The 16159-nt window shown below is 32.2% G+C and overlaps 2 protein-coding genes across 2 annotated transcripts; both read right to left on the bottom strand.

Moving 5' to 3' along the window:
• Nucleotides 1-5470: 5470 nt before the first annotated feature.
• LBD2 (LOB domain-containing protein 2) lies at nt 5471-7012 on the bottom strand. Its single transcript, XM_011100072.3, has 2 exons — nt 6400-7012; nt 5471-5532 (listed from the first exon to the last, which is right to left on the bottom strand). Exons 1-2 carry the CDS (start codon nt 7010-7012, stop codon nt 5471-5473), a joined length of 675 nt encoding a protein of 224 aa, XP_011098374.1.
• Nucleotides 7013-12852: 5840 nt separating this feature from the next.
• On the bottom strand, nt 12853-14721 carry LOC105177049 (E6-like protein). The gene is made up of 2 exons (XM_011100073.3): nt 14332-14721; nt 12853-13571 (listed from the first exon to the last, which is right to left on the bottom strand). Exons 1-2 carry the CDS (start codon nt 14651-14653, stop codon nt 13120-13122), a joined length of 774 nt encoding a protein of 257 aa, XP_011098375.2. The 5' UTR covers nt 14654-14721; the 3' UTR covers nt 12853-13119.
• Nucleotides 14722-16159: the final 1438 nt, after the last annotated feature.

Below are 16159 nucleotides of genomic sequence, written 5' to 3'. Positions count from 1 at the left end.
ACAAAAAAAGCTGAATCAAAATTAATAATGTTCCTGGCTTGAATTATTTTCGATTTATTACAAGTGAAACAAATGTATGTATATAAACTAATGTTATAACGTTGAAGATAAACTTACTCACATGCATTAACCTGTGATGATGTTTAAGGGTAATTTGATTATAAAAAGATTTATTGACCTATAATTATTCAGTTATAAGTCGATAGGGGTTGAGTATGGATTTTTATCTATTTTTTTTGTTAATATTATAAAATTGGTGAATTTTGACTAATAGAGGAACTTGTTTATTATACAAAATCAAGCTTCAGGGATAGTAGATAACTGACTTGTAGGAAGTCGTCATACAAAAGCCTGTAGGCTTGGACGGTATGATTAGAACTTCCCAGCTCTGTAGTACGAGTTTAGTCCTTAGTGTTAAGGAACCACGCAGTCACATGCATATGATGGTTGTATCTTAAATCTGGCGAAAGATGACAGTATCTTGGTGTGATTATCATAAGTCATTCCCACTGTAGTCAGAACATGCAGTGAATGGGATTCCGATATAGAATCCATCATTGTAAGTATATGATAACTGTGTCTCCTATGCGGAGAGACATAAGCCTAAACGTGTAGCCTAATATTAATCTCTAGTGTTATGGACAATTGCTAAGTGTCCACCATGTTGATGGAAAGTTTAGATTAATAGTTAATTTAAAACAATTAATTCAATTATTTAAGTAATTGATTGTGCTGGACACTAGCTCAAGTGTAGCTGAGGTGAACCTAAAGAGTCACCATGAATTACTATGCAATTGGTGGAACTAATTTGAATTAATTCTAGAAGAAATGAATTAATTTAACTTGATTAAATTAATTCAAGGAGAATATAAAGATTAGATCATTTATTAGAAAATTTATTTGTTTCACAGCTCAAGAATAAATGAATTTAATAATTTTGGGCTTAACACCTTTAAATTAATTAGATTAATTTATTAAGATTTGCTTAATTAAGTGATTGGATCAACTAATCAATATTTGTGCTTAAATTTATTTAATTATATTAAATGAACCTTTGTACTTAGTTGAATAAAATAATTAATTATATGCCAATGAACTTTTGTTGGATTTGATTTAACTTGATTAAATCAAGCCCGGTTCATAATTTGAATCCAAACCCATTTGACGGAGGTTGGAACAAGTTAAGGAGGAGTTAAAATTCCTCCACATATTTGCATGGATAGCTGACCATGATGAATATAATGGAGATGATTTTTCATCATGGTTGGAGGTTAAGAGTATGTGTATGTATAGGTTGCCTTGGAGGCAAACTTTATAATTTGAATTTTGAATTCAAGTATGGGTAATATATAAAATTATACACATAACTCTTAGGCACTCACAAGTCATGAAATTTCTCGCTCTCTCTCAAAATATTTTTCTTCTTGTTCTATATTGAATTTAATTCAAGTTTGTTTAATCTAAAAGCACTAGACAATAGTGTTTGTTTGGAATTATTTTCTTCTTCTTCTTCTTTTTTGTTTTTTTTTTTTTCTATCTAGCAATAGATTAGAATTTTGATTTCGTTTTGTGGTTTGGACAACTTGGAGGAATTTTACATTGAATTCTCAAGTGAAGTGAACATGAGAACGTAAAGGGAACAACGCACGTTGTTGTTTGACTTAGGAAACGAAAAGGTAGAGTTTCATCTAAATTTCTGTACTTTATGTTTTTATTTTTTCTAGCCACACATTCAACATGTTTGTTTTATAGTTATTCTTGTTGATAAACACCAAACACCCAAAAATTTCAAAGGGAACACCCATTTGAAATCACTTTTAAATTTCTTAATTTCACGCTTCAGCCGCATTCCTGGGTCCTACCAATTCTCTCACTTTCCATGGAGATACCTTCAGAAAAACCTTCTCGCTTATTTCATATTCAATCTCCTTTCGGTATTTATCAATATAGTTTTTTACCGATCTTGAGCTACTTTCAAACACTTGTTAATTATTTATATCTTTTCTATAGGCTCCTACACCAATTTAGGACCATATAGTTGTCGTAATCACTCAATATTCCAACATACCGCACTTTGACATCTCCTTCCATTAAAGTTTCATACGGGCTATATCAATGCTAGAATGAAAACTGTTATTATATGCAAAATCCATCAATGATAGGTGATCACCCAATTGCCTTTAAACTCCATTATACAAGCCCTCATCATATCTTCTTGGTTTGAATTGTCCTTTCCAACTATTCGTCTGTCTGAGGGTGGAATGCATTACTAAAATGCAATTTTGTACCTATGCCCTTTTTAATCTTTCCTAGTGAAGTGAATCGAGAATCTCTATTAAATACAACCTGTAATTTTACAACATTGGAAACATACAACTTGTTGTGCAGGCAAGAAATGAGCCGATTTTATCAATTTATCCATAATTACCCAAATAGTATTGTAGTTTTTCAGTGTATGTGGAAACCCTACACTAAAGTCCACATGATCTTTCCCGCTTCCATTATGATATAAATAAAGGTTGTAATTTACTTGATGGTGCCTGATGTTCTGTCTTCACTTGCTGACAAATTATACATTTAGCAACAAAATTTTACCATATCATTCTTGATCTTCTGCCACTAGTAAGGTTTTTTTTATTTCGGTACATCTTTACAATACCAGGATGCATTGCATATGGTACATTGTGAGCTTCCTACAGGATATACTTTTGTAACTCCTCCATGTTAGGCATAGAAACTTGTCCTCCATTCATTATCACTCCATCAGTTCTTATTGAAAAATTAGGCATTTTACCTTGTTTCATTCTCTCTAGCATCCGTAATAAAAAACAATCTCAAGTATATGATTCTCTGATTTTGTCCACAAGGTCCAACTTCAGATGCAAGGTTGTCAATAAACCTGCTACCTAATCAACCTCCAATTTCGCGTTCATGGATCTCATTTCTAATAGTAATGTCAGATTGTGACTCCCTAAATTAACTAAAATGCTTGAACTTTTTCTACTCAAGCCGTTTGCTACTATATTTGCCTTCCCTGGATGCTAATTAATAGTGCAATCATAATCCTTTAGCCGTTCTATCCACCTCATTTGTCTCATATTCAATTTCTTCTGCATCAAAAAATATTTCAACCTCTTTATGGTCCTTGAGATCTGAATATTTCTCCATCCAAATAATGCGTCCAAATCTTCAATGCACATATAATGGTTGCTAACTCCGACTCAAGGATCCTTAGATGGTGAGATGCATAAGCAATTATCTTCCGATTTTGCATCAAGACACACCTTGAACCATGTTTGAATGCATTTGTTTACACCACGTATCTACCGCTACTAGAAGGTGTTAGAATAAGTGACCAAAAATTCAATTAGATTGGCGGTTAGAAATCTTTATAAATTTGATATTATCTTGATGAATGTAGTAAGCATTCAACTGTGGCACTATTTATTTGTTGTGCTTACTATTTATGTTGAATGGTGCTTTAACATCACAACAAATATCCATAGACTAATTGGATAATCCATGTAGTTGGGTTGCGCATTGGATGACAACTATATCAACTACTAAGGGTTGGTCTAAAATATTTCAAGTCGGGGACCTCGAGATTGGGCATCGAGAGTCCTATAGAGACTTGCACTAAGTGTTGCACTCAGTGATGAGAGACGTGTTTCGTCAGTGACAGGCGTGAGACGTGTCTATGCAATTTTAGTGGATTAATTAACAAGGTTGTTAGTTGACTAAACTGGTTGTGGGAATTTTCGTATGGAAGCCTTGGAGGCTTGCTCAGTATGGCTTGAATTCTCGACTCCGATAGTATGGGATTAGTCCTCGAACTTGAGAAATAATGGCAGTCTCATGTATACAGTGGCTGTATCTTGGATCTGATGAGAGATGAGCGTGCTTCGATGTGGTCGTTATAATCTCTATCCAATGTAGTCGGAGTATGTTGTGAGGACGGTGGATTCCAAGATAGAAACCTTCCCCTATCAGTATATGACGGATATGTCTCTTATGCTCTCTCAGATGGTTTAAACTCTTTATGTATATGACCATAACGATTGGTCAAATAGGGAATAGTTTCCTATGTTGACAATAGAGTAAAAACATCTTGAGATCAGCATAATTGCCTGGTCCAAGATGGGCCCCGACGCCCAATTTCATACCCTAGGACCGTACCTATATGGAACTCATGAGCCTAAATGTTCACGCCAACATTCACATAGTCTCTAGTGCTTGGATCTTTGCTAAACGACACCATGGTGAGGGGTGTTTTCGGTTAATGGTTGATTTGATTTAATTAATCATTTTTATCGGACACAAGCTCAAGTCTAGCTCAGGGTGAATCTAAAGAGTCACACACAAATCACTATAAAATTACTAGAATTAATTTAAAAATTAATTATAGAAAAAGGGAATTAAGATTAAAATAATTCAAGAAAAGTATAAATGATTGGATCATTTATTTGGGAAAGTCTATTGGGTAAATAACCCAAGAATTAATTAATTGGAGTAATTAAATTTTAGATTTAACACCTTTAAATTAATTGAATTAATTTATTGAATTTGGTTTAATTAATTAATTTGATCAATTAATTAGTGTTTGGATTTATGCTTATTTAATTGAATAAATAAACTTTTGATTTTCAATAAGGTTTAAAATTAATTGGATTAATTTGAAATCCATCATATTGGTTGGACTTGATGTAATTATATAATTAAATTAAAACCGATCAAAATTGATCCATGACTTGAAGTCCAAATCCAAGGTTGAGTGCAAATTGGAGCAAATTGCAACGGAGTTTCAACTTCTGTACATGTGAAGGGATGGCTATGTGGTGCACAAAATGGGCATGTATAAACTTGACTACATAATAAACCATCCAATTCTATTTTATGTATTTTCTGAGCATTACACACGCCAGGAGAATTATCCTAACTTCTATCGAATTTGGCGGATATAAAAATTATAATACACTTATTATATAATTCGTGTATACTTAAAAGAAAAAAAAAACTAATCACATAACAAATATAATACTTGCTCTGTAATTAATTCAATCGGGTCGAAAATAAATATTTTGGGACATGCAAGTTTCGTTTTCTTTTTCTCTTCCTTCATTTCTGAGAATTATAATGAACAAGTTTAATACTAACAAATTCTGACATCAAATGTCAGACTCCATGATATGCGTTGTTATACATCAATGAGGGGTTTACTATCAAGGAATTGAAGCATAAGATTACAACCAGAAATAGTTCAACTATATTGAAACATAGACGTCCCGATTGGGTAAAGAACGAAAATTTGAATTAAATAATTATTGAATCCTTAAAAAGAATAATATATATGAAAGTATACATAATATAATTAATAATGTACGGAGAGATCTCAGAAAAAAAATATGATAAATCAAAATAAAAATGCGTGAAATATAGGGTGTTAGAGCCCATATGAAAGAACGACTGGCAATTATGAGCTGCCTTCCCATAATGTGCTCTCCACTGACTTGGAATCCATACGATTATATTGACCTGTCATTGGATAAGAAAAGAAACTAATAAGATTTCTCTTCTGCATATAAGAATTCTAACTTTTTCTTTTGCATGGCAAATTAAACAAACACCAGATCCATATTTCTTTCTCATTTGATTGTGTAGTCTTGAAAAGGGGGAATTGTATTTGTGATTTTGTTTTGTAAGGCCACTAACTTTTGGTCCAATTAATTATGGATATATCTCGTTAATGGTCCGTGATTTATAAAATAAAAAGACACATTAAACACACAGCTGTTAACGTTTCAGCCTTCTTGGTAATACGGCCACGTGTTTAAAACATGTCTTTCCTTCAAAATACTAATAAAATCTAATAAAATAAATAAAAAGTGAGATTCTTTTATAGGGCAAAACGCAAACAACCCTCTTCTAATATTGCAAATGAGCAAATTTATCCCTTTATGAAAAAAATAACAATTTATCTCCCTATATTTTAAAAACTATAACAATTTACCCCCTTGTGTTTTTCAGATGAAACAATTCACCTCTTTAAACAGGGAGGTAAATTACTTCATTTTTTTAAAAAACACAAAAGGTAAATTGCTATTATTTTTTCATAGGGAGTAATTTACTCATTTATAATATCACATAAAAGTAAATTGCATTAAGCTCTTTTTTTTATGACTTATAGAATCATTAAAAAGAATGTTATAAGTAACGGGATGAAAAATATACCGAACTTAAAATATGCGACAAAAAATACTAATTCCCCTCTAAAAAAGATTTGCCTCATTTTTTCCCTTTAAAACCAAATAAAGGGATTGCCCCCATGTAGTTGGAATTCTCTTCCAAACATCCAGGACTCAGAGAAATGGAGGAGAAAAAACCTTAACCATATTTATATACCTGAAGTAAGAAAGTACTGTTGGCTGAAGCTATTAGCTAAGTGGTGCTGAGGAAGAATTAGGGCAGAACCATTTGCTCTTTCTGCCCTCAGTTTTTCAGTATCTTGAATATGATGTGAAGAATAGGCGTAAGGGCAAAAATCTACCCCGTTGTTACCATTGCTATGAAAATTATTGGTGGTATTATTATTGTTGCTTATTCCTTCATCATTAATGCTCATAACTTTGTTATTGTTCCACCCCATCAGCTCTTGTGCTGCTGCTTTATACACTAAGCTCCCTTGAGCTTGGACTTGGTGAAATTGCTGGTATTGGCTTTTGTACAACCTCAGCTCCTCACACAATCTTCGGTACTCTCCGTAGGGGCCAAGCACAGGATCTTTCTGCCGGCATAAGGCTTCCCAGACGAGGGAATCCACGGCTCTTTTTCGATCTTCTTCCTTGAGGTTTATGATGATCTTTGTGAGGTTGCTGACGCCAAACACCTTGTGCACGGCTTGGAACTCGCGGGTTTTCTCCACCGGGAAGAAGGGGGCTAATATGCACTTCTCAGTGCACTTCTTTCGTTGGTGTTTGCATGACGCGCATGCAGACGTGCAATTCATTCGTTGCATCTCTATATCTAACTCCAATTAATCAAAGGATCGATGCATATATGTTGACTCTTTTTTAATACAATTTCATTGCAAAAGAAGGGCTGGTTTAATAAGGGTCATATATATATATATATATACATATATATAAAACAAGAAACCAACTAGTTTTTATACAGTTGGTTTTGGAAAAGAATGAAAAGCTTGCCTACAAAGATTAAGATCCAAGCACAAGTACCCAATAAATTGTTTAATATAGAGCATGGAAAGATGGTCGTACGTCTCTGGAACTAAACTTCTTTTTTATGTATAGTTTTGATTGAGTTTTAGGTAGCTCACATGAAGAGCAAGTATTTAAAATAATTACTAATTAAGAGTTATAACTAGCTAGAGAGAGGGTAAAAAAATGACTTGAAACTTGAATCCAGATCAATCAGTCCATGCTTTCTACACATATATGTATATAATTTTCAAAGAGTTCCAATATACTATGAAACGAAATGATTATTTTGGGAGAATTACACTTTTCCCTCAAACTTTATCACTAATTCAATTTTGATTGTCAAATAAAGGATAAATTACATTTTTGGTCCCATAAGTGGACCCGATTCCAATTTTAGTCCCATATTAAGGGCAATTCGCACATTTGGTCCCGTATGTGGATTTTTTTTTCAATTTCAGTACCAGATGGGGATTTCCATTAAAAGTTATTGGCAGCTGTTGAAATCCATCTGCTGCTGTTAAATATGGAGGGAAAGTATAGAGAATTGGAGGGAAGAGAGAAATGAAGAAATAGGACTTAAATAGAAGAAAGAGGGTATAATGTAACTTCCCACCAAGTTGCTGATTTTTCCTCCAATTCTCCATGCTTTCCCTCCATTTAACAGCAACAGACGGATTTCAGCAGTTGCTGTTAACTTCTAATGAAAATCCCCATCTAGTACTGAAATTGAAAAAAAAATCCACATACGGGACCAAATGTGCGAATTGCCCTTAATATGGGACTGAAATTGGAATCGGGTCCACTTATGGGACCAAAAATGTAATTTACCCTCAAATAAATAAAGGTGACACTTTTGGTACTTAAATGATCAATGGTGATTGGGAGGGTTGCATTGCTTCCTATTATGGAATAATTTGGTATTGCCCTTTCAACTACTTTGTTATTTATTTTGTTGCATTATTGTACTTATAAATTAGTTTCACGACTTAGGTTGCACTAATGTATTTGCAGATGGTGTTGACAGTACAGATCAAGAAAAATAAGATTTGCAACAGGAGCCGAGAAGAACAAGAATTTGACAATTTGAGGATCTAAATCGTTAGATCTGATTGTTTTTTAGACCAAAATCCAATTAGTAGTAAAATTAAGGATGAAAATTATAATTCACCCAAATGATCTTCTGAACTTGTATATACACTACGATGAAATAGAAGATTAGTGACAAAAAGTACCAAGTGATAATTTTAATATTTTCATTAATTATATATATATAGTGACAAGACTGTTTATTTTGTCACAATAAGAAATTTTATGATTTCAATAATCATCATTATTTTAAAAATTATTATTAATATGAATTAATGACAAAAAATGTGCACAAAATTGTCACTAAATATAATTAGTGACTCATGTATAGTAACGATTTAATGACAATAAATAATAGTTGTCAGTTAGATGTGTTACTAATTGTATATAGTGACAATTTTTTACATATTTTTTGTCACTAATAATTATATAGTGGCAAGATAAAAATTATTGTCACTTAATATATATTATTAATGATAATTTTAAAATTATCACTTAATTGTCACTAATATCATATTTACTTATTTATTAAATATGCAATATATAGTTTTGAATGTTTTCATATATTAGATATTCAATAAATACTTATTATTTATAAAATTATGAGTATTAAAAATATAGAACAAATATTAACAAAATATTACATATATTGTTATATAATATTTTATACTTGTAGTAAATATTTAATAAAATAGATATAAGCATGTATTTGCCTTATGTTATACTCAATAAAATGCTAAAAAATTTAAATTATCAATGTTATACAGTTATAACATTTACTTAAATATTTTATTATTAATATTTATTCCATTCAATGTATTCAAACAAAATATATAATTTTTGTGATTTTAAATCTTGCAAATATTAGTTTTATTAAATTTTATTTAGCAATATAAAAAAATAATGTATTCCCAATCTATTGGGAATAATTAAAAGGCTTAACTATATTTTTGGTTCCATAACTTGGATAATTTAATATTTTCGTCCTTTAACTTTTTAAATTAGTATTTTGATCTTGCACCGTTTTAATTTTTACGATATCAATCCTTATGTTCACTGGAATTCAATTCCACCAGTAAGAAGGGTGAAGTCTGGCGAGATAAAAGATAAAAATTGCAAAAAGTGAAAAAGATGGAGGACTGAAATACTATTTTAAAAAAGTTAAAAAACAAAAATGTTGGTAGAAACGGGCCAATGCGTAGGAACAAAAGCTCTAATTTTAAAATATCACATGACAGGTATATGTATATTTTTGACGAGAAGTGTGAGCTTCGGCAAAAAAAGGATTAAAATAACAAAAACCCAAAAAGATGCATGATCAAAATGCCACTTTAGAAAGTTAAAGCACTAGAAGAATTATAACATTTAACTATGATTAATTACCACAGTTAACAAAAAATAGTTGTAGCAAATAGTTACTGACCACGACTCGCAATGATTGTTTGGTCTGAATTATGTCCAACAAAGTTTGTCTCCTCTTTACACTATCATTCCAGCTGTGGTTTTGTAGAAGGCTTCTACTAAGAGACTTTTATTTCCTCTTCGTAATCTAAGAATCATCCATCGTAAGTACTCTCCTTCTCGATCCAATTGCGGAAGGCCCAATTTAGATTTTCTACTCTGAGTTTGAATACTTTGAACCTCTTAAATATTTCAATCTCGTACTTCTCAAATACACATAACTAAATCGTGATAGAACACTGGTATAGATTACATAGTAGAAAATAATCTTGGACTTGAGTACTTTATGGCCCAAAACATTCGTGTGGATAAAATCCAATGAACCCTTGGCGAGGCTAATTTGTCATACAAAAGCCATTGATCAATCTTATTTTCATAGAAATAAGATTCACCTGTATCCCAACCTTCTAATCCCATCTCCAAAAACGAGACTTTGCCATGTGTTTATGTTTATTTTTTATTTCTTCAGTTTTTTCTTTTATGTTGAATGTCCATAATCCAGTCATGCCTACAACTCTTGCTCAACCCTTTGTGATGAGAATAGATATTTCACAATCTATTTTCAAGTAAAATAGTTATTGTACTTTTCAACATACCCCTGTTGTTTCCAAGCTTCATGTGTCCTGCCTATACTTAGACAATTATTTCCTGTTACCAAAACTGGACATCTCTTACAATCACATTGCTAATGTGTGTTGCAGGCTCGACATCTAATATCCATAAATCAATTTTTCAACATTTCAAGATTTTAGATCGACTACAAGACACTTATTGCATTGTCTCTTTTGCAAAGTATTCGTTTGATGGAAGTTAAAAACTCATCACAACTTCGATTATTTTTCTATGCTCTTTAAGTAACTTTTACATAATGATGTTACCTTAACATCATGCCTTCCAATCCAGCAATTGGTAGGTTGGGCCATTTTAGAGAAACCCTTTCCTAAGGGTGAGTATTCTTTGAAATCTAAAATAATTTTAGAACTCCAAGCCCAACTAAAGTTCATCTTGCTAATTGGGAATGATGTCAAGATCGATGTTGGGTGACACCAAAATATGATTATTCATAAAATTCTCCATGAAAGACTTGGGTGATGCTTTACATCCCAGGCATCAAGATATTCTAGGACAAATATAAAAGGTTGCTAGGAGTGACTTAAACATTGTATGTTGAGAAAGTTTTGAAGAGATTGAAGATGAAAAACTCCAAAAGAGGGTTCCTTCCTATGATGCATGGATTTTACGCTGTCCAAGACTCAATCTCCTGAGACTGTTGAGGACATTAGAAAGATATTTGACATCCCCTATGCGTCTGGAGTAGGCAGGATATAGTATGTTGTCCGGTGTACGAGAGCTGATGTCGAGTTTGCTTTAAGCATAATGAGCATACGTGCTAGTGAAGCACACTGGATCGTAATCAAGACCATTCTTAAGTACCCGAGAAGAACTAACAATATGTTTCAGAAGCTACTAAGGAAGCTGTTTGGATCAAGATTGCATCCAAGAGTTGGGTATGGTGCCTAGTATTGACGAGCCAGTGGTTATCTTCTGTCATAACAACGGGGTGATAGCAAAAATGATGAAATTGAGATCTCATCATAAATTCAAGCACATTCTTAGATGCTACAATATATCTACTAGGAGCGATGGTAGTAAGGAGGTGACATACGGATGGACCGTGTCACATCGGTAGAAAAACACAACAGCTTCGCTGACCAAGTCGGTGTCATGAATCACTCATGCCTGCTATCTTAAGAAGATGGGCCTGAGGTTCATGTGTGAATTGGCTTTGGGTCAAGTGAGATATTGTTAGAATAGGTGACTAGAAAACCTATTATATTGGTGTTATATAATTGATTTAAGCAATTTTGATCCTAATATAATATTGAATCACAAAAAAGTTATATAATATGGCACCGTTTCATTGTATTAACTTCTTATGTAAATTCTTTGCTGTTTTACATCATTAAAACGCCCAAAAACCAAATTAGCAATCAAGGCAGTTAGGTTATGCATTGGATGACAACTCTAAAACGTTCTAAGTAAAGAACCTCGAGACTGAATATTGAAGTGTTCTATTGAGTCTTGCACTAACTGTTGCATTCATTAGATGACTGTTATGTTTCATCAACGTGAGATGTGAGACGTCTATGCAATTTCCTTGGGTAGTTGACATGGATGTGAAGCTAATTGAATTTATTCGCGAGCCTTGAGGAACTTTCATATGGAAACCTTTGAGGCTTGATTAGTATGAGTTACATTCCTCGGCTCAAATAGTACAGGATTTTGTGGCAGCCACATATGTTTGACGTATATATCTTGGATCTAGCAAGAGATGACCGTGTATAATTTGATCATTATAAGCTTTGTCTAATATAGTTAGAGCACATAGTGAGGACAGTGGATTCCCAAAGAGAATCCATCACCTGTCAGTATATGACAGTCAGATCTTCTATGTGCTATGGAACGCATTTAAGCTCTCTGAGTCTGTGACCACAGTAAGTGATCGAGTTTGAGATGGTCTCCTATGTCAATCAATGGAGTAAACATGTTAAGAGTTTTGAGCATAGTTGTCTAACCCAATTCCATGCCCTAAACTTAGACCAAAATATAACTAATGTAATGACCATACCTGTATGGTATTCAGGAGCCTAAATGTTCATGCCAACATTTCAACCAATCTCTAATTCCATGGAGCGTTGCTTGGCAGCACACATGGTGCCGGGTGCTTTTAGATTAATAGTTAAATCAGGCGCAATTAATTAAATTGAATTTAATTAATCAATTGCGCCATACACAAACCTAAGTCCAGTTGAGAATGAGCCTAAAGAGTATACATAGATCGCATCAGAAGCATTGAAATTAATTTTGAATCAATTTCAAAAGAAACGAGAATAAATCATTGGATCATTTAATGGGATAATATGTTTGATGGATGTTCCAAAGTTTAATTAATTGAGAAGAACTAACAATTTAAACTTGTCAACTGAGAACAAGATACATACAATTTTACCATCCATGTTATCACCTGATGACAAAATAAACTCGACCACATTCTTATCTATAAACATATATGGATAAACAATCAACAATATCTAAAAGCAGATGAGCCTTCAAAATTTTCATCTCTGAAATCCAAACTTGACATTCTGTATAAACTTTTTGTCATTCTTCTTTTCAGTTTCTAAATTCTCAAACCAAACAACATATTTCACTAAACTGCTGTCTCACAAAAAAGCTCCATTGATCAGTTTGATATATATCATCATCCATGCTGAGCAAAAACAGCATGGACATTCTCAAGACTTTCTTTTAATTCTATTTCATGTATTTGCTATTCCACACAAATAGACTAATTTGTTCAAGGAATGAACTGTTGTTCAACATCAGGATAACCCTCCTTTCTCTCATACTCTTCCATGGAATCAAACTCGTATTTTGACTTGTCGTTATTACCGTAGTAATCGCCTTCCTCGTTCTTGTTTTGCCTCACTGATCCGTACCCTTTTGGACCATCGTTTTCGGGCTCTACGTTGTTGTCGTAGAACTCACCATTGTTTACGAATCTGGTGTCACTCATTCCCTGTGGCTGATCACTCTTGTAATAATAGCCGTTGGTGTTATAACCTTTGTGATTTGACGTCCAGAAGCCATTGTTGTTACTCAAACTATTGGAGTAGCCATTGCTGTAAATGTTGGATTCCCTCTTACCGGGAGTTTCAATGCTGAATTCTTCATCAGAAAATTCCTCCTCTTCATTATCGACGACGGTGGTCTCTGCGGAAGTGAAGTCACCAGTGCCCTTGGCATACACTACAAAAGAGAGAGAATATTATGAACAAAAAATTAAGTAACTATATTAAAATTATTTCTTGTTAATTATATGTTAAGTGACAAAAAAAATTGTTTTACCATTATAATGACGATGTTGAAATGCTCTTATTAGCTAGAGATAATGTTTAATTTGCACAAAGATTATCAGTAACTAGTAATAATGAGGAAATTATATTTTTTAGTCCCCTATATAAGACATGGGGTTTAATATTTTTAGTTCTGTATTTTATAAATTTTTAAAATGGTCCTAAAATTGAGAAAAATTAAACATACTTAGTTCTATGTTTTACGACATTTTCAATATGGTCTCAAAAGTGGAAAAAGTCAATACATTTAGTCCCATAGATCCCATAAAACAGATAATTGAATGTTTCGAGCTTTTTCAATTCAGAATTATTGAGAACAAAATATGTTGAGTTTTTCAAACTTTTGGATCATTTTGAAAATCTCATAAAGTAGAAGATTAATATGTTAAATTCCCTATCCAATAAAACTAAAATTATAATTTTGCCTGTAATACTTTTTGAAAAGTTATGTATATAGTTATTATATATAATTAGTGCACATGTACAACTAGCACTAATGATAAAAAAAAAAAAATACAATTGTCACTATATCTATGGCTATTAATTAGTCAACTTAAATTTATTACTGATTAATAATAATTTAATTTTAAATTTTTTACTTAATATTTTATCAGTAATATAATATATGTAAAGATAGAGGTGATAACACGTACTTTCACTCTCAAGTGGAGCTGGTGGGTAGCCGAAACTAGGCTCCAGGGGTGCCTGGTCAGGAGCTGGGGCTGGGACATAGTCGGCCACAAGGGGCGATGAGGCTGGGACGTCGCTTATCTGGCTAGTGACGGGAGCTGGAGCTGGACTCGAAGATGGCAAAGAGACATCTTGCTCTGGTACTGTACCAGGCACTGCTACGTAATTGTTGTTGGTACTTTTGCTAAGGTGAACATATTTGGCAAAGAACTTGCTCTCTCTGGCTTCAGTCTGGCACAACCCTATGAACAAAAGGCAAAAAAGTAGCTTGGCAAGTGAGGGCATTGCAAAGATAGAAGAGCAAGAAAAGGAGTAGGAGTGTATGTTAGGGTTTTAGTCACCACATATATATATGAAGTCCTTATATATATAATATATATGGGCATGAAACCTTCAATCTTGGCTTCGGCAGCGCAATGTCATGCGGTGATGGGGGGATTGGAAGAAATGTGGGGTGTGAAATCAGACACTTTGTTATAAAGGTGGCATGTGAGAGTAATCAAGATGTCTAACTAAATGAGCACCTAACTTGCACCCCTCATGGGACATGGTACTTAATCGAGATAAGATATTAGAATAAATTTCACTTATTTTTATTTAAAAAAATACAAATACCGTTTATTATAGCGTCTGTCTAATAATGAGCCATTTTCGTTATGTTTCCATCTAATTTTTATGCTTAACTAACAAAAATATTTTTTGCATTATATATAAAAAATTGTATACTTTTTAGAATTTTTTCAAATATTTTTATGAACTGATATTCCCTGTGGAATATTTACTTTTACCCACCCTCAAATTTTTTTACACTTTTTCAATTTTTATTCTAAAATTTCAGCAAGGGTAAAATAGAAATATCCACTTCACTATTTAGGGAATATATGATTATTTTCTATTTGAATGGGATATTTTTAATTTTTCATAACATTTACACCCCTCAATATTTGTAATTAATACAAAATATGTGAGATCATAACATTTACACCCCTCAATATTTTAAAATATTACAATTTCCTCCAAATGGCATTTTGAAAGTTTGTCAAATCATAGTCAAATTTTTTATTTTGGGTATTTTAAAAACAATATGTGATAAATTCACCAGACCATACGGTGGTAAATGTAAGGTGGGACAAACCTTAAGGAGGGTAAATATAATTTTTAATCTAACAGGAATAAATTTATAATTATGTCAAACCTTAGAGAGTGTTGATGTAATTTACCCTATTATTTCTTTATAAGAATATTATATATTTACAATAATATATACTATTATATATATTGAATATAAAATAATATTTATTCTTATAAATCAATAAAAAACGCATTCAAACCTTAAGGAGAGTAAATATAATTTTTAATCTAATAGGAATGAATTTATAATTATGTCAAACCTTAGGGAGTATTGATGTAATTTACCCTATTATTTCTTTATAAAAATATTATATATTATATACAATAATATATACTATTATATATATTGAAATATAAAATAATATTTATTCTTATAAATCAATAAAAATCGCATTCAAAACACGTGTAATATATCTTCCCATTTAAAGAGATAAATTGTCTTAATTAACAAAATAGAGAGGTAATTAAGTTTTTTTGGGGGTTTAATACGCGTTGTTCCCTAAATTAAGCTTGATATATATACTTTTAAACTAACAAATGTAACACTTATTCTGTATAAGTATAATTTTGGACAATATTGTCCTTATGTATATATATATATATTTAGTTCAAAAGAATTCTTTTTCTAATAATTTTGAATTTTAAGTTTAATTAATTTTT

The sequence above is a fragment of the Sesamum indicum genome, linkage group LG13 (genome assembly GCF_026168435.1).
Source record: "Sesamum indicum cultivar Baizhima isolate 11 linkage group LG13, ASM2616843v1, whole genome shotgun sequence".
NCBI classification, from domain to species: Eukaryota; Viridiplantae; Streptophyta; class Magnoliopsida; order Lamiales; family Pedaliaceae; genus Sesamum; species Sesamum indicum.
This window is presented reverse-complemented; position numbering and strand designations above follow the sequence as displayed.

What these genes read in the sequence shown, in the direction of transcription:
- LBD2 (XM_011100072.3), bottom strand. Translation starts at nt 7,012, where the DNA reads ATGCAACGAATGAATTGCACGTCTGCATGCGCGTCATGCAAACACCAA. An exon ending in ACAGTACTTTCTTACTTCAG is followed by an intron (nt 5,533 to 6,399) that starts GTATATAAATAT and finishes ATCCAATGACAG; the next exon opens with GTCAATATAATCGTATGGAT.
- LOC105177049 (XM_011100073.3), bottom strand. Translation starts at nt 14,653, where the DNA reads ATGCCCTCACTTGCCAAGCTACTTTTTTGCCTTTTGTTCATAGGGTTG. An exon ending in AGCTCCACTTGAGAGTGAAA is followed by an intron (nt 13,572 to 14,331) that starts GTACGTGTTATC and finishes TCTCTTTTGTAG; the next exon opens with TGTATGCCAAGGGCACTGGT.